General features: G+C 49.7%; 1 protein-coding gene across 1 annotated transcript in view; it reads right to left on the bottom strand.

Annotated features, from left to right (window-relative positions):
* Positions 1–18,031, bottom strand: part of RNF213 (ring finger protein 213) — a 94,703-nt gene that overhangs the window by 50,714 nt on the left and 25,958 nt on the right. The window contains exons 11-20 of the mRNA XM_012663084.1: positions 15,460–15,682; positions 14,919–14,974; positions 13,685–13,838; positions 10,938–11,102; positions 9,325–9,414; positions 8,502–8,624; positions 6,512–6,692; positions 4,156–4,329; positions 3,648–3,797; positions 526–1,112 (exon numbers count right to left, since the gene is read on the bottom strand). Coding sequence (XP_012518538.1) covers positions 526–1,112; positions 3,648–3,797; positions 4,156–4,329; positions 6,512–6,692; positions 8,502–8,624; positions 9,325–9,414; positions 10,938–11,102; positions 13,685–13,838; positions 14,919–14,974; positions 15,460–15,682 — 1,903 coding nt within the window. The remainder of the gene's footprint in view (positions 1–525; positions 1,113–3,647; positions 3,798–4,155; positions 4,330–6,511; positions 6,693–8,501; positions 8,625–9,324; positions 9,415–10,937; positions 11,103–13,684; positions 13,839–14,918; positions 14,975–15,459; positions 15,683–18,031) is intronic.

Here is an 18,031-nt window from a genome sequence, read left to right as displayed (position 1 = left end):
TCCTAGCTCACAGTAACCTCAAACTCCTGGGCTCAAGCAATCCTTCTGCCTCAGCCTCCCGAGTAGCTGGGACTACAGGCATGCGCCACCATGCCCGGCTAATTTTTTCTATGTATTTTTAGTTGTCCAATTAATTTCTTTCTATTTTTAGTAGAGACGGGGTCTCACTCTTGCTCAGGCTGGTCTCGAACTCCTGAGCTGAAACAATCCGCCTGCCTCGGCCTCCCAGAGAGCTAGGATTACAGGCGTGAGCCACCGTGCCTGGCCTCCTTCCTAAATTCTTGATCCTCACACTGACCCAAGAAAACGCCCACAGCTAAGGAGCAGTTGCACCGTTCATAAACAAAGGTAAAAGTGAGCCCTGGTATATTCAGGCCTCAAGTACAAGACAAACGAGAACCTTGAAGGAAGCTGCTGAATCACCCTGTGCAGCTTTTACAGCCAGAAAGCCCGTGGCTCCCAAGGAGTCTGAGGCAGGACACCCCGCCCCCACCGCCACCCCAGAGTCCTCAGCAAGTAACTTACGAAATTTAGTAAAGTGCAAAGAACACTGAAGTCACCGGTCAGTCCCAGATCCTCTTTGACTTGCAAGATGACCTTGGCCGCGCTGACAGCCTGGTGCAGGTCATGGTACTCCCTGATCTGCCCAACCCGCTCCCGGACCCAGTCCCTTTGGCTCTGGCTGTCCACAGCACACATGATCTGGAGCTCTGTAGTCAGTTCACTGTACTTATTCACAAAGTCCTTGAAGATGACATTGATTTCTGCAAAGGTGACCTCTCCTGACTTCAGATCCTCATAAAGTGCGACGAACTTTTCGTAACAAGGACGATACAGACCATCGTACGCCTCTGCGAGCTGCAGTCTTTGCCTTTCTGATTCTTCTTCAGCCTCACCCAGCCCCTCGGCGGCGTCCTTCCAGAAGATCTGGAAGATGTGGCTGTCTTTTAGCAAGTCTATCTTTTCAGCCATTTCTCGGACCGGGGGGCTCAAGCGGTAGTGTGTCGTGATCGGCTGGTACGTGGCGGCCGGCAGTCTCACTGTCACGACGTCATGCAACCTTTTACGGCTGAGGTCCTCTGAGTGTCTTCTTGCAACCTCTCCAAAGTCCACTGTAGAAACAATAAGAGCGTGTCGGAAGTCAGAGCTCTGATAACGACAGCATTTCATCCTACCTTCCCAGTGTTACCGTCCCGGCTTCTCTAAGGACACTCACACGAACACAGTTGCTCAGTACGAACGCACGGGTCTGCCCTTGCCTGGGCGGAGTCGTCCATCTCCATCGTAAAGAAAGCATCATGGTTCCCAGTAAAGATGATAGTTTGAAAACACGCATCTTTTTCACTCTCTCCCAAATCCCACTCCAATGACAATAAACCAACAAGGATGGGAGGAGGAGCAAAAAAGGGGAAATCAGCAACAAAATTTGCAAGTTGAGAACCAGTGGTAAATGACATATTAGGCCTGAGAACACAGAACCCTAAGGCCATAGCAGGGAAAGCTGAGGTCAAGCGGTCTCTATCTCGGGATTCCCTAAAAGCGCAGACACCGGTTGCACAGGTCATTGGAAGCTGGGAGGCGCTGATGAAATAAGGTGGCCGGGTTCAAAGTCTGTTTAAGATGTGGTGCAGTATAGCAGTTTTCACCCCTGCCTGGTCACACAGCAGGTGGGTCCCCCATCCTGCACCCTGGCAGGCGATAGGTGGTTTATTTTCTACACAGGATAATGCAGAGGGTTCTCAATTGGAAGTCATAGATATATAGTGAAAAAAGGCATTTCTAGACACACACCCTTTTCAGGAAGCAAACAGAGGACACGCACTGCAGCCCAGGAGTAGGGAAGGGAGGATGAGAGGGGCAGGCAAAGGGGAGAAAGGAGGGTGGGGGGCCCACTGAACACAGGGCTGCGGGAATATGGCCCACGGGTGCCGAGGCCTCGCCAGCCCTCTTCTCCCTCCTGGTTCCCAGAAACCTGGCGCAGGCAGGAGACCAGAAATCTGACCGGCCCAAGAGAGAGACCTTGAGACACACCAGCTAAAAGGCAGAGCCTCGGCCCCTAGGGCGGCACGAAGTCCAGAAGGCTGCTCAGGCCTGCAGTGTCCAACCCACGTGTCAGGGATCTCTATTCATAAAAACAGACAGACAATTCCAGACACAGGAGGAAAGTCAAAACAAACCAGTAGACGAAAGTCGCCCGGAGGAAACAGGAAACTATGCAAGGGAAAGAAAAAGAAAGCCTCTAAAGCAAAATGTTAGTAATCTCAGATAGATAAGTTATTGCAACGACCATGAGCAAGAGCAGGATAATATTTAAAAAGGATTATTCAGAGAAAAAAAAGAATTCCTTTAAATTAAATATACACATGAGGGCTAAAAAAGAAATTTAATGGACAGTTTGGAAGACCAAGTTCTTAGGAAATCTCTCGGGAAGCAGAGCGAAAAGCAGAGACGGGAAATAGAAGAGAAAAATGACGAAAGTTAGACGACCGTTCTAGGAGGTCTGACGTCCACCGTGAATCTCACCAAGAGAAACAATAAATAATTGAAGAGAATTTCCCAGAACTCAAGGACTTAGATTTCTACATTAGAAAGACCCACCTACTAATCCCCAATACAGTAGATGAAAAATAGATCCATGCCAAGGCACATTACGAAATTTTGGAATATTAGGGACGGAAAGATCTCAAGAGCTTCCCGAGAGGGGAAGATATTTCATGCACAAAGGATCGGGAATTCGCATCGCATCAGACTGCTCGACGGCCACACTGCGGAGACAACAACGGAAAACAAGCTCGACCTTCCGAAGGAAGATGATTTCCTGCCTGTAGTTCTATACACAGACGATGGACCTAGGGAGAGGGCAGGCACTCTCAGGCACACGAAGACTCAGGTGACAGAGGACATGTTCTACCAAAACACCGCCGGCAGAGAGCAAGCGAAGGAGACAGGAATGAGACTCCAACTCCGGAGAGAGGCAGAGGCGGAGCCAGCAGGTGAAGGAAGACTTCAGGACTGCGTCTCCAGGCCAGTTTTGGCAGATTCCTTCTCAAAGAGCAAACTGATTGTCTTCAGAGGAAATTCAGACAGTGGGTAGAGTTTGGGATTGAATTAGAAATAAATACAATGAACACAAAGCAAATGACAAGAAATGTAATTCTATGGACAACAGTTTGTGCAAGAAACGTATTAACGAAAGGATCATTTCGGTGTACTTGATGGCTCACTTGTGAACAGTGTATTTACACAGTCAGGATGATTTAAACCCTGAATCTTGATCCATCTCAAATCACGACATGGCGGGGAGTGGCGGCAGTGGGAAAGGTTAGTCTGCAGGGTGCGGACCGGACACGCAGAGATCTAAGCCCTCGTCGTCCACACTGGGACGTTGATAAGATGCTGACAGTGGAAAAATCCAGGAGACGTCCGCATGTTATTGAGAGACATGCAGGTAAGTACTGCACGTCTCTCCAGAAGAGGTGAAACCAGTACCTCTGGTGATGCACAAGTAACTTTGTTAAAAATTTTTGTAGGAAGCTTCCCTCCAAAATAAAGCTCCGCGATCGCGATTCATTTGTATTGTATTCTCCTCTGACCCTCTGCCCTTTGAGACCACCCAATTTCGTTTACTTCCATCTTAAGAATACCACCTTGTACCAGGTGTTTCACGTTCTCGCACAACTTCAGCAGACCGTCAACGTATCTTTTCTCCTTCTTTAGAAAAAGTAGTTCGTCCTTTCTCCAATCCAGTACTTTCTTCATATCAGATACTTTCTCCTGGGGTGAAAGACTTTTTTCCTCTGGAAAACAACAGCAACAACAAGGTTAACCCAACAGACGGGATCCACACGGTTTCCCAGTGGTCGTTTCTGCCGCCTCCTCCGCAGGTGCTCCCCGCCGCGAGCAGCGTCAGCGTGCCCAGCCGGCGCTTGCGGCATAGAGGAAAAACAGCAAGAGCTCTTGGTTTTCCATTGTTTTATCCCTTCCATGATTTCCCTGAGAATTACAAACCAACCCCTATCAACCCACTGGCAAAAGCTACTGGCTATAAAGGCTAAAAAACTCCCCTCTTTACGAAAATGCACACGCAGACACAAACGTTTCCTCTCCTTGTAGTTCCTCAGCAGCCTGAAGCGCGTTCCTCAAATTGGTACTTACTGAGTTGCCAGATGTCAAGAAACTGATTCTTGTGCTTCATGATCAGCTCTAGCTGCCCGACGGAAACCGTTCCATTTAGGAGGTCACCAGCAACTTTTGTGAACACAGAGTCAGCAGTGGCCATCAGATTCTTGCCATCCTCTGTAATATTTGCTAATATTTTCTTTTCGGTTCCTGATCGGATTAAGAACACGGTCAGGACAGCAGGCTCCCGCCTCCCACCCCATCGTGGTTAGCGAGGGAATTCCCAATAACCTCTTGCTGCTTTGCCCGACGTCTACACAACACAAGCAAGAGTCAGGCAGTACTTCCACGTGTGCTGATCACTTCCCCGGTTTCGCTTTTGCCCATGAGGGTCACGTCCTACCCAAATTCATCTCCTGAACGACCTCCTTGTTCATAAAGAGGATCCCCCCGACGGGAATCAGTCAGGAGAACCATCTTTCTTAGGTTTTTAAAACTTGTGCCCCCTTCCGCGTACGGAGTATATTTCTTAGACAACAGTAATCTTTAAACCCCCCCATTCTGAGCACACCTGTCGCAGCAAACTGTACCAGGGATGCAGTCACGCCCAGCAAAGACCAACGAGCTGGTTTTAAGGGGACATTTTCACAGCATATAGAAAGAGAGAAATATCAGTGTGACAACGTAACGCTCTGCACCTCTTAGCTGTCTTGCAAATCTTGCAATGGGAATTTTAGGATCAATTTCGAGGGCGGAATTTTTAAACATGCTTAGTTTAAACACCAGAATATTTCTTTCCCAGTTAATTAGAGTCATACAGTATCAGGAGAAGACTAAGCTTATCTCTACCGTTAAAAACAAATATAGCAGCTTTATTCTTAATTGCAAAAAGTTGGAAGCAACCAAGATGTCCTTCACTAGGTGAAGTGGATAAGCAAACTGTGGGCCATCCAGACAATAGGATATTATTCAGTGATAAAAAGAAATGACCAGGCGGGTGTGGTGGCACGTGCCTATAATCCCAGCACTTCTGGAGACTGAGGCAGGAGGGTCACTTGAGGCCAGGAGTTCAAGATCAGCCTAGGCAACACAGTGAGACCCCATCTCTACAAAATAAATTTTTAAAAAATTAGCCAGGCATGGTGGCTTGCACCTATAGACTCAGCTACTCAGGAGGCTGAGGCAGGAGGACTGCTTAAGCTGAGGAGTTTAAGGTTACAATGAGCTATGATCTCGCCACTGCACTCCAGCCTGGGCAACGGAGCAAGACCCTGTCTCTAAAAAAAAAAAAAATCTACCAAGCCATGAAAAGACATGGAGGAAACTTAAACCCATGTTGCTTAGTGAAAGAAGCCAATCTAAAAGCCTATATACTATTGGATTCCAACTACAGCACATTCCGGAAAAGACTAAAGGGGAGGGAGGAAGGGTGGCAGAGCACCGGGGATTTGTAGGGCAGTGATGTAATGCGGTACTGCGTGTGTGATGGGGAGATGTCTGAGAACCCCGTACTTTCTGCTCAATTTTTCTGTATACCTACAACTGTTCTAAAAAAGTTTACTAATTTAAAAAACACAAATATAATCTTTTCAAGTGAGTAGCTTTTACTAATGTGTACTGCTCTCCCGCATGGATGATCTTATAAACGTTGTATCCCCACAACCGCCCTGACACGCAAGGCGCTTAGGGTTTTTTGGCTGTCCCAGTCAGCTGATGAAACTGGGACAATCATCCAACCTGGAAGTTTTAGTTCCAAATCCAGTGCTTTCCCACTAAAAGATCTGAATCTAATGTCTTACTCATAAACTTGATTATAACATTTTTAGGCCAATATGTCTCTCTCCTTCTTGGATCACAAAATACTTGGGACACGGGGGCGGGGTGAAAGAATCAGACAATACAGCACGTCACTGTCTGTTGAGGTCATCAGTACTGGGATGGACATTCTTCACTGATCTCCGCAGAACACAGAATGGTTTGAGAGCAAGACACGCTTGGGTTTGGATGTCATAATACTAATGGTTCTTAATAGTTACAATCATTGAGACCGTGGGTAACTCCCATTGCATTCTCCACTTCTGTTTCCTCCTCTGGAAATTGGAAGCGTTAAAAAGGCCATTTAGAAAGCGCTATTTCAAGGGCACTGGGTCAGCACAGTCGCTGGTGTACAGTAGGCATTCAGCAAGTGGTGGCTTTTAGTACCACTTACTGTTTACAGTGCAAGACATCGGAGCCTTCCTGGATCTCTGTCCAGTCTGCTTCCTTTATCAAACATCAGCCCATCCCCACTATTAGCTCAAATACTCTGCCCCCCGTTGCTCCCCAAGGTCAAGAGGACACCAGCTACACTGAGATGATGTTCCCAGCACCCCCTTCTCCCACCAAAACGTACCACACAATTTGAAAAGATGCTTGACATCCGGCCACGTGAGCAGGTGCTTCAAAATTTCATCCAAGTCCTCCACGGCCTTCCCTCTGTTTCTCGGCCAGGACTTGGCGATCACGGCAGACACCAGGGTGCCAAATTTCTGCAAATCGTGATGAGAGATTCCCTCGAGGATACTGGTCTGCGACTATAAGAAAATTAATAAAAGAGGGAAATTTAGAAGTTTTTTATTGGTTTGTTTTTAGATGACGGAAGTAAATTACTCTCCAACAGCATTTCAGAAATGTATTGTAACTAGCATTACAAAGCTTCAAAAAAGTAAAGCAGTAAGATACCTAACGTTTCTCAAAGCATCTTCATTTCCCTGTGTACCGTCTCCTTGAGCTCAGCACACACCAGTACAACCCACAAATCACATTCCCTCCTTCCAGCTCACATTTTCAACATTTCTGGCCAGTTTCTACATTTTTCCTGGACTTTCATGTCATGAAAAATACTGAAAAAGAATAAACCTTTAATATATCATGTATTTTATGTTCCTGAACTGTAATTCTTTTAAAAAACTGCCTACAAACAACACATATGTTTTAATTCCCTTTCTAATTCTCCACCAAGAGGGAAAATGTTTTTCTCTTTTAGGACCAAAGCTTTGCAAAAAGTTTCAGTAATTAGCCAAAAAACACACGGTGAATTTACAACAGATACTTCCTGACATTTAAAAGAATAAAAGAAAACCTTATCCAGAAACATATATAAAAAAAGAATTGTATACCATGACCAATTAGAACTTATCCCAGGGACGAAAAGTTGATTTAACATCAAATATCAGTTAATGTTAATAGAAGAAAATCATGTGGCCAGGCGTGGTGGCTCACGCCTATAATCCAAGCACTCTGAGAGGCCGAGGTGGGTGGATTGTTCAATCTCAGGAGTTCAAGACCAGCCTGAGCAAGAGCGAGACCCTGTCTTACTAAAAATAGAAAAAATTAGCCAGGCATGGTGGCGCATGCCTGTAGTCCCAGCTGCTTGGGAGGCTGAGGCAGAAGGATCGCTTGAGCCCAGGAGTTTGAGGTTGCTATGAGCTAGGCTGACGCCACGGCACTCTGGCCTCAGCAATAAAGTGAGACTCTGTCTCAAAAAAAAAAGAAAAAGAAAATCACGTGATCAGTTCAATAGACACGGAAAAAGCATTTGACAAAATCTAACTCCCTTTGTCATAAAAAACACTCAACAAACTAGGAATAGAAAGGAACTTCTTCAACCTGATAACAGGCATCCACGAAAAAGCCACAGCTAACACCCTACTCAGTGGTGGAAGACAGAAAGCTGTCCCCCTAAATCCAGGAACAAGGCAAAGATGCCCACTTTTGCCACTTCTATTCAACGCTGTACTGGAGGCTCCAACCAGGACAATCAGGCAAGAGAAAGAAATATAAGGCATCCAGGTTGGAATGGGAGACGCAGGGCTCGAGGTGATCCGCTAGGAAAGTGGAGCAAGAGAGCCGCGAGCCGCAGGGAGCTTCCGCCACGTGGTATCACATGGGAGGCTGCTCCTCCCAGGCCGCGGAGCAGAATCTCCTCCCACTTTGCAGGAAAGAACTAAGTAAATCGATAGAACCTTTTCAACTTCACGCATTCGCCTTCCATGAAGGTTGAGTCAACCTTTGGAGCGTTTTGCTGCATATTCACGAAGCAAGTGTCAACAGACAATAAAACAAACCAGCAGCCACAGCAACAACAGGGACGTTTGAGGGGTGGCCTGCAGGACTGTTTGACTCGACGTCACATGAGAACAGCTGTGATTGCACACGGCACGCAACAGCCATCCCAGCGGTGGAAGCTGAGTGGCATTTCAGGGAGCCAGGAGAGACCCCGGGGTTTCGGCACCATCCCCCAGGCGGGGGACGGTATGCCCACTCCCATTCCCCGAGTCTGACCAACGACAGAACAGAGCTGTGGACCCTGGTACGGTTCCCAAGTAGGAGACGTTGGTCACCTGGCAGGCTGAGCTCACGGCTTCGATGACACACTTCTCAAAGCTCTTGGCCACACTGTCCTCTAAGCCTGCGGTGTCCCAGCGCGAGTTGCAGTAGGCACGGATCTGCAAGAGAGGCCTCTCCTGCGGAGATGGAACACGGGTTAGGAGCTTTTGCACGCTGCGCTCTGATGGGGGGAAGTGCCCGGGCGTTTTCACTTTCCCGCCACTTTCCCAGTTTCCCGTGATTTTAACCTCCCTACCCCGCACCGAGCATGTCCTCCCCACCTCCCGCCATCGGACCAGCAAGGCTAAAATTAAAAGAACAGTCTCTTTTCCAACTGCACAGAAAAAGAACCCGGCACAGCAGCTTACAAAAACAGGTAAATTGTGAGAAATAAGTCATTTTTCCTTAAAAAGATCCACTGAACAGTTACACATAAAGCTCTCACGTAAAAACTCATTTTCCTAGGGCCACAGGCCTTAATTCAAAATGAAGGGCTTGTCCGTGTTTCGTCCACTCATCCCTGTGTTTGGGAGGCTCCTGACAGCCACAGGCCACTGGAGCCGCTGCCTGTGGGTGGGCTCGACCCCATACGTGCCTGGGGGCCCCGTGACAGCAAGATCCTGTGCCCCCGCTATTCTCGGCACCATCACGACAGAGCTGTGCGACATCCTTCTGGGATCAGAAACAGAAACGCGGCGGCGTGATCCATCCGCGCCTGCGCGCGGAAACGCCGTCCGCTCAGACGCACCGCTCACATCGCTGGTTGTTGCCAAGGGCCTGGTGGCATCCACCTCTGCTTCCCTCCCCCCGGAAAGAACGTCCCCCGACTTTGGGTACCTGTTTGAGCCGCCCTTCCAAGTCTCCCAGCAACGACTCCTTCCAACCGTGCTCCACAGGGAAGTTTATTTCCACCAGCCGCCGCCAGACCTGAAAAACCCGCACACAAGTCACAGCCACTGTGACAACCGAATGCCTCAGTGTGAGCCTATGACAAGAGAAAGGCAGACCGTCACGATGAGGCGGAGAGCACAGGCCTACAGGGACACCGGGCCCCACCTCTGCCACCAGTGAGCTGTGCCAGCGTCAAGTCCCGGCGGCTCAGCTCAGCCTTCTAGAGCCAGGGCCCTGATGCATCCGCACCCGTCTCCGCGCTTCCTGCTGCGCAACTGCTTTCTATGCTGGAAGCATTTGCTTCCGACACTTTGAAAAATTTCAAACTTACAAAAAGGTTGCAAGGGCCGGGCGCGGTGGCTCACGCCTGTAATCCTAGCACTCTGGGAGGCCGATGCCAGTGGATCGCTCGAGGTCAGGAGTTCGAGACCAGCCTGAGCAAGAGCGAGACCCTGTCTCTACTAAAAATAGAAAGAAATTATTTGGACAGCTAAAAATATATATAGAGAGAAAAAATTAGCTGGGCATAGTGGCGCATGCCTGTAGTCCCAGCTATTTGGGAGGCTGAGGCAGGAGGATCTCTTGAGCCCAGGAGTTTGAGGTTGCTGTGAGCTAGGCTGATGCCACGGCACTCTAGCCAGGGCAACAGAGCCAGACTCTGTCTCAAAAAAAAAAAGAAGGGAAAAGGGCTTCACTTCAGAAACAGGACGTGTAGCCAACTGCGCAGGGCGGCACCTGGTCCAAAAGCCAGAGGTGCTCACGTTTCACACGGACTACGAGACCGAAATCTCTCACCGGGAACGATCACGAGGGGGCCTGTGGTCCTTCTGACACTCTGGAAGCTCACCTGGCTGAAAAGGTACAACCTTCGCAACTGCTGGGACGCAGGAGAGACAGAACGGCGTGAAGAGCGAGGCAGAGCAGGTGGGACCCTGGCCGCCCCTTCCCGGGCCCTCTCCAGCCGCCCAGGCCAGGCCACTCCGGCCACACTGAGAACCTGCTGCCGGCTCATGCTCACAGGGTCACCAGCGACCGTTTTGCAAATCCAGCAGCTTCTGCATCCTCGCTGCCCTTGTCTGTACCGCGATTCTGCCCAGCGTGTCTCTCGGTGGAAACCCTCCCCACTCCCCACCTTCTTGTGCTGGCTTCTCTTTTCCTCACATTCAGATCAGACCCAGTCTTGCCCAGTCTCTCCTCAAACAGCTCTTCCTTTCACCTTCTTCCTCCACCTCCAAGGTCATGACCTAACTCATCACCTCAGTACCGAGGTGCGCCCAGGCGCTGTCCTGCACGCCACCGCCGCGGAGCACCTGTCCCGACATGGTGCACCCTCGCCACCCCCGGGCACCACGGCCCAGCCAGGGCACAGACAGCAGCATTTACACCTGGCGTCTCCTGTCTGCCAAGGAAGGACCTGCCGGGGGACGGCAGTGCCCCCACTTCACACGTGAAGCCTCACAGCGGCCCTGGCTGCCAGCCCGTGGCCGCGACTCTCCACAAGGTCACGACGGACCACGGGCACGTCATCTTCCTGCTCAAAAGCCTTCAGCGGAGCTTACCTCAATTTCCTCGGAATAAGTGAACGAGACGGGTAAACGATATGTCTCCTGGAACATGTTCTTTTTAAAGGTTCTGCGGAGCCAAGTTCTCGTAGTGGTGAGAGCGCCCTGGGAGACCGTTGGAACCAAACTCTTCCCGGTTTCATCCCCGAGTCCTCCTGAATCCTGTCATCACACAAGAGAGGTGGCTGAGTGGCCCTCCGCGCTGGGATGCACAGGCTATCCTCGAGGCCCCCACGCTGCCGCTCCTCTGGCACTCGCGGTGGGTGCTCGGGACGCAGCCTCACGGGAGGGACACACAGGCCTGGTCGGAAGCCCACCTTTCAAAAGCACTTTCAGTGCTTTTGGGGTTCCAGTGCTTTTGGGGTTCACCCCTGAAAGAGGGTGACACAGGAGAGAAGCAGGGGAGATGGAATGGTGTTAACGTCCTCCACTGCAGGCCCCGGGGCAGGGAGAGTCCAGGTGGACCCCCAGGCTCTGACCTGAGGGGGACAGAGTGGGCGAGGACAAGCACCCCCAATGCAGAACTTCCAGAGAAGCCCAGACAAGCGTGCGGGGCAGACTCCCCAGGCCCTTGCTCCTCAGTGACACGGAACAGCCGGTCCGTTGGCCAAGAGGCAAACCGAAGTCCCCTCCCATGGCCGCCTGCTCTTGGTGAGGCAGCTCCCTTCATCCCCCGACCCACAGGATAGCCCTCTTCCCCGGGGGCTCAGGCTCTAGTGATGCCTCCGTCCTCCCCCTGCCCCGTCCCTCCTCCTTCCCTCCCTCCCTCTGTCCCTCCCCCTTTCCTCAGGAGAAGCACACTGACCACAAACACACATAGCTCGGGCACCAGGGCCGCCGCCCCCGGGAGGAGCCCTCACCGTTCTGTGCTGGTGTGTTCTCTGTCTTAAATACAGGCCTCAACCTGGACCTGCTGGTGACCCTCCCTAGACCCTCGCTGGGCACCTCGAGGCTGGGGGGGCGGTGTGGTGGCTGAGGAGGAGCTGGCCAAGAGTGGGAGGGACGAACTGTCCACAGGTAGACAGGTAGACAGACGTGATCGCTGACCATGGCAAGTTCCGGCAGGAAGGAAAAATACAGGAAAGTGTTTTCAAAAGGCGTAAAAGGGGGCGGCAGGAGGAGACCCGGCCTGCCGGCAGAGGGAGGGCAGGGGTAGGCACAGTGCCCAAAGTGCTTTTGAAAGGTGGGCTTCTGACGAGGCCTTTGCGTCCCTCGCACGTGGCCGGGAGAGCACAGCCCACGGAAGGCCACGCGGGGTGCAAGGGGGGCTCTCCACTGAAAACCGAACAGGAACTGCCTTACGGTCCCCGAATGGCGCCGCACCTCCTAGAACCACCCGGAAGCCTCAGCATGGCATGTCCGTCCCTGTGGTCTTGCCCTTGCCGAGAACCCGACTTCATCCCCAGGCATCCCCTTAACTGCAGCGACGGCCACTCCCACGCCACTCCCACCTCCGTACCCACTGCGCCCAGCACGGGTCCGGCACAGGGCTCAACGGCTGCAAACGCCACGAGCCCCCCAAGGCTGCACGTGCACCCCAGACCCTCCTGCTGCGCTCCCGGGGTCCCCCCAAGTGCCTGGCAGTCCCGCGGCATTGTGCGGCAGCATCCACCCAAGAGGTCTGCAGACACTCGTCATATATTTTTGCTTTAATTTTAGCATTTCAAAGTTTTTTCTTTGTTTCTACGGCACAAGCAGAGTACTTTGACCGTGACGTGGATCAGACTAATCCGAGATCCCAACACTGAAGATAGTTATTTCTGCAAAAAACATATCCCAAATATCCCTTAATTCAAAACTGGAAAATTTCTTAAACGGTTTATTTGGAAGCTGGCGCCTGCCTGTGGTGGTTGAAATAGGACCCGCTCCTGGAGAAAGGATTATGTTGCAGTGATACTTATTGTTAAAGTGTGTTTGTGGTATTTCAAAGAAGAAAAACTGAAAGGAATGAAGGTTAAACGTAGATTTGTTTTCTGTCACTAAAGTCACAGTTCTGACTTGAATAAAGTTAAAAAGACAAACGGCCCGTCTAGATAGGAACCTTTCCTCACTTTCACAGCGAGGCTCGGAAACCAAGCCGGGACTGCAGAGCAGAACGAAAAGGGAACCACCGGTACACGCGACAACGCGGCCGGATCCCAGAGACAGGACGTCGCGTGAAAAGTGGGACACAGGACGCGAGCTCTGGTGGGAGAAATCGGGAGGGCGGCGCCTTCACAGGGGCGTGGACGGCGGGCGCGGAGGAGCAGGGTCCTCCTGCAACCGGTCGGGGCCTGGTGCACGGGTGTGCGCCTGGGGACACGTGGGTGGCCTTGCGTGCCTGGCTACTGCATTCAAGTTGCGATGTAAAGACGCAAGCACGCGTGGGAAGGACCGTGCATCCCGTGCGTTTTGGGAGGAACATGGTCCCCACGGTTCACTGTGAACAGCGGAGCCCGGGAAAGAGGAAGGTCATCGTGCAGGCAAGGCCTGGCCGAACAGCTCTCCCGCCTCCGGGGGCCACCTGAGGACCACACAGGAACTCCCTCCCTCCCTCCCCCCCTGCCGCAGGAGCACGAGGAGGCGGAGCACACCCCCAGACACCCTCCGCGCTCAGGGCGGAGTCTGCATCGCATGGGAGCCGGACATGCGCCTCACTCTCATTCCAGCCACCCTAGAATTAAGTCCATTTCCTTTGTCGTCGAGGCTGCTTGAAATTCCACAGCGACCCTGGGCACGACGTCAGGTGTATCGACCCCACTTACCACCGCAGGCTGAAGTGCAACAACACAGCAAACGATCTCGGCCGACAAGGCAGGAATCTGGTAAAACCTCTCGTTTTTGGTGACGCTGCAGATGGCCTCGTGCAGCTTCAGGCACACACTCGGGTAGGACTGTGACAGGGTCTCCTCGGGAATGCTGCCGCGGAAAGAGTGAAGAGAAATCATTGAAGCAATTTGGGAGAAAGGAGAAAACGGTACCCAGTACCGATAACCCAGTCCCTTCCCTTGAAGATAACCACAAGGCTGTCATTTGACCTCATCTGGGTAAAAATCGGGAAAATTTTTCAATCGGTCTTTAAGAAGTGACTAAGATAGAACAGAAATAAAGTCCTTTCGTTTTGCCTCTGTAGTCTGAACTGTTCTAACAACAGCAAGTTAAAATATTTCTAAGTGCATTCCCTTATTTGAAAATAAGCAAGGGACATATATTACTAAATATTAAAATACTACGTAAATTTTTTAAAATATTCAGAAAGAAAACAGGCAAAGGGGGAGAAAGAGAGCAACGGCAGGAGAGCGTGCGGCGTGTGTGGCATTGCCCCGATTCTGCCGACCGGGCTTTGCGCTTCCTGACTCATGGGGCAGAGCTGGGAGGTGGCGGGAGGGTGAAAAGGCGGATTGGGAGGCGCTATGAGGAAGGACTCGCTGGGGTGAGTCTGGGACACACAGCGCTGGGGGCCCTGGAGTCACAGGTGCTAGCCACGGATGGAGACACGGCACTGCCACCTCCCTCCTGAGCACCTGGGAAGGAAATGCTGGAAGGGCCCTGAGAGTCCGAGAGTATGTGGCACCCACTCTGACGTTTCTGTTGTTCTGCATTCTGCAGACTCACGCTACAGGGTGTCAGAGGACACACAGACTTGCAGAAGCAAATGATCTCTGATAATTACGTAAAGCTACCTTTGATTTTTATTTTCAGCTTTACATGCTTTGCAAAAACACATCTAAAGACTAAATGTTAAAGAAATGCAGTACACAAACATGAATACGATGATCGCTTAAAAATAAGTGGAAAAATGTATAGGAAAAAAAGGCCAGATGGAAATAAACCAAAATCTCAGCCCCTGACATCTACCACATCTGACGGCTGCAGGGAGAAGCAGGCCAAGCGCTGACCGTTACCTTCCTGCTACGCGGCCAGCGCGGGGCTCGCCAGCAGGACAGTGACCGCGCAGAGCCCTGGAGCGTGAGAGGCTGCGCTCGCTTTTCTACTTACTTGTTGTGGTAAGCGTCCAGGAGGTGCAACAGCATTTTTAAAATGCTTTCAACATCCTAGGGTGGTGAAGGAAAGACAAAGAGGAAAGAAGATTAATCACGACACCGCTGTCATTGCGAAAAACGGAGCTGGAAAAAATCCAACGTACGTAAGATATAAATTCTTTTCTTCTTACAAATTTTACAGTGCTCATACACCAATCTTATATCTCTCACAAATAAAACTCAAGATTTAAAATTATTTTCTCCACCCAAAAAATGCGAAAGGCAAGATGGCAGCTACAAAGCACATCCCACGCACTATCGCGTCGGCCCTGCGCCGTCAGAAATAACAAAAGGCCACTGTCTTCTTGAATGGCTCTTACTGAAACAGAACAAACTCAAGGGAATCAACCTTTAGCCCTAACAAATAATGACTTCTCCCGATTCTCTCGTTTCTTGGTGCTTCACCCTGTCTGTTTTTCAGAAAAGGAGGACCGCGAGCTTTCGATGCCTACTTTTCAATCTGCTTTTGCTAAGCAAGGACTCAAGAGACGACAGACCTCCAGATTTCGGTAAGAGATTTCCGTAAGTCCTCGCAGGCGGTAGTAAGTCCCCACAAGACAGTCCAGGACACCAGCAGGAAAATGACCCAAGTATTCAATGAAGCTCTTCATATACTGAACCAAGTCACTCAGAGGCAGCAGGCTAAACCAGGATCGGAAGAGATATTCGTCTACATTCAGCAAATGCTTCTCCCCCTCCATAAACTGAAGTATTTGACTCCTGCATAAGAGAAACGGGGACAGAGAAATAGGATGCAGTGAGATCAGTAAAACAGGCGGAGTTAAGACAAATGAAAATAGTGCTGGGGGCTCTAGAAGTCCAGATTTCAAAAATGATTTAAATGGGCCACATGCGGCGGCTCACACCTGTAATCCCAGCACTCTGGGAGGCCGAGGCAGGAGGATTGCTTGGGGCCAGGAGTTCGAGACAGCTTGAGCAAGAAAGAGACGCCACTCTACCAAAAATAGAAAAATTAGCCAGGCGCATTTCCCTGAAGATTAGTGATGCTGAGCATTTTTTCATATACCTGTTGACAATTTGTATGTCTTCTTTTGAGATGTCTATTTAGCTCATTTGCCCATTTTTTAATCAGATTATCATTATTTATTTATTTATTTATTTATTTTTTGCAGTTGAGTTGTTTGGGTTCTTTTAATCCCGTATTGCATGAATAGTTTGCAAATATTTTCTGCCATTCTGCAGGTTGTCTCTTCACCCTGTTGACAGTTTCCTTTGCTTTTCAGAAGGTTTTTGGTTTGATATAATTCCATTTTTTTTTCTTTTGTTATCTGTGCTTTTGAGGTCTTATCCATAAAATCTCTGCCCAGAACAATGTCCTGAAACATTTCCCCAATGTTTTCTTCCAGTAGTTTCATAGTTTCGGGTCTTGCATTCCAGTCTTCCATCCACTATGAGTTGATATTTCGTATTTAGTGAGAGATAAGGGCCTTGTTTCATCCTTCTGCATGTGGATATCCAGTTTTCCCAGTGTCTTTTATTGAAGAGACTGTCCTTTCCCCAGTGAATGCTCTTGGCACCTCTGCCAAAAATTAGCTCGTTATAAATACATAGATTTAGTTCTTGGTTCTCTGTTCTGTTACATTGGTCTACGTGTCTGTTTTTATGTCAGTACCATGCTGTTTTGGTTACTGTAGCTTTGTAGTAGAATTTGAACCGCAATAGTGTGATACCTCCCGCTTTGTCCTTTTCCTTCTTGTGGAAGAAAAACTTTAACTGCTGTTGCAAAAAACATCTGTATGAAGTAGAAGCTGGTTCCAACAAACATAACATTAGTAAAGAATATATTCTAGAAAGTGGAGGTAACTGGATTTAAAATTCTGGCAGCAATTTAATAGAACAGTCCCAGATGGTTAGGCTGAGGCCCAACATCTAAAGAGAACAAAATCATTGTCTATGGGGAAATTGGACAATACCTGGAGAAATATTACACTGTGCATAAACCAAATTGAACTATTTTTAAAGTGTTGTAAAGTTTCACTTGGTAAAAGGTTTTTTCTACCTGCACTTCAGTTTCGCAGCGAGAGTGGCACGGAAGACCTAAACAGAGGACAGCATTCATGCAAGACGTGTGGGTGCGTTGGTGAACAGGCTTCACGGAATTCTTACGAGAAGACAAGAGGCTTTGAATCGCGTCAAACCCACCGTAAGCCCTAGCAAGCTTCGCCGGGCGCCGAGTCTCAGCAGGAGGGTGGCACCATGTCTTCAGAATGAAACTCTGACTACACAGCTTCCTCTTTGTCAGTTTTTGTCACTTGCGACTGAACTCTGCACGTCCTTCGAAAGTCTGTCCTACTCAGATCTCGGGTAGCGCAAAAGTATCCAGCTCCCTGGTGTGCGCTGCGCTGCTGGGGAGAACCAAACTCCCAGCTGCTTCTCGGTCCTTTCAGAAAAAACCGGAGACCAGAGAACAACCAACAACCACAGAAAATCAGCTACATTAAACCCGTCGCTGCCGCCACTGCTGCGGATTCTTCCAGCGGCGTTACTGAAGTTCAGGTTCCTTTTTTTGCTATCATGTTATATTAATTTTTTTAAGAACTAATAAAGTTTTCCTGGCTTTCTCTTGAGCGGAAGTTGAAGGTGAGTCTGTTGGAAACAGGCAGATACAGTTCAGGCTCCGGCGGCGGCCGCTGCCCTGTCAGGGAGCAGAGCGAGCGCCGGTGAATGTGGCCGGCCGCACTCTTGCTCAGGATTGCTTTGGGTCTTTTGTGAAGCCATACAAATTTTAGGATTTTTTTTTTTTCTATTTCTATGAAGCATGTCATTGGTATTTGGTTGGGACTGCAACAGTGCAGTTTTTAATGAGACGTACGTGGCCCACGGAGGACGGGTTCACAGTCTATCGCTGATTAGTCGAGGGCTTCTCCCCAAACCATCCCACAAACGGAGGCAGTGACCTCGAACTCCAGCCTTTAAAAAGGTGCTCGTTATCTTCAATGTTGTTGAATAAACTACTACTGTTTGGATAAGACAATCACATTAACTTGAAACACCTCAACTGGCAAAGAGTTTGAAATTGGTAAAATATCGGAGAAAGAGTTATCTAAA

Source organism: Propithecus coquereli, unplaced genomic scaffold (genome assembly GCF_000956105.1).
Source record: "Propithecus coquereli isolate 6110/MARCELLA unplaced genomic scaffold, Pcoq_1.0 Scaffold794, whole genome shotgun sequence".
Classification (NCBI taxonomy): domain Eukaryota; kingdom Metazoa; phylum Chordata; class Mammalia; order Primates; family Indriidae; genus Propithecus; species Propithecus coquereli.
The sequence above is the reverse complement of the archived record's forward strand: the minus strand, read 5'-3'. Positions and strand labels throughout refer to the sequence as shown.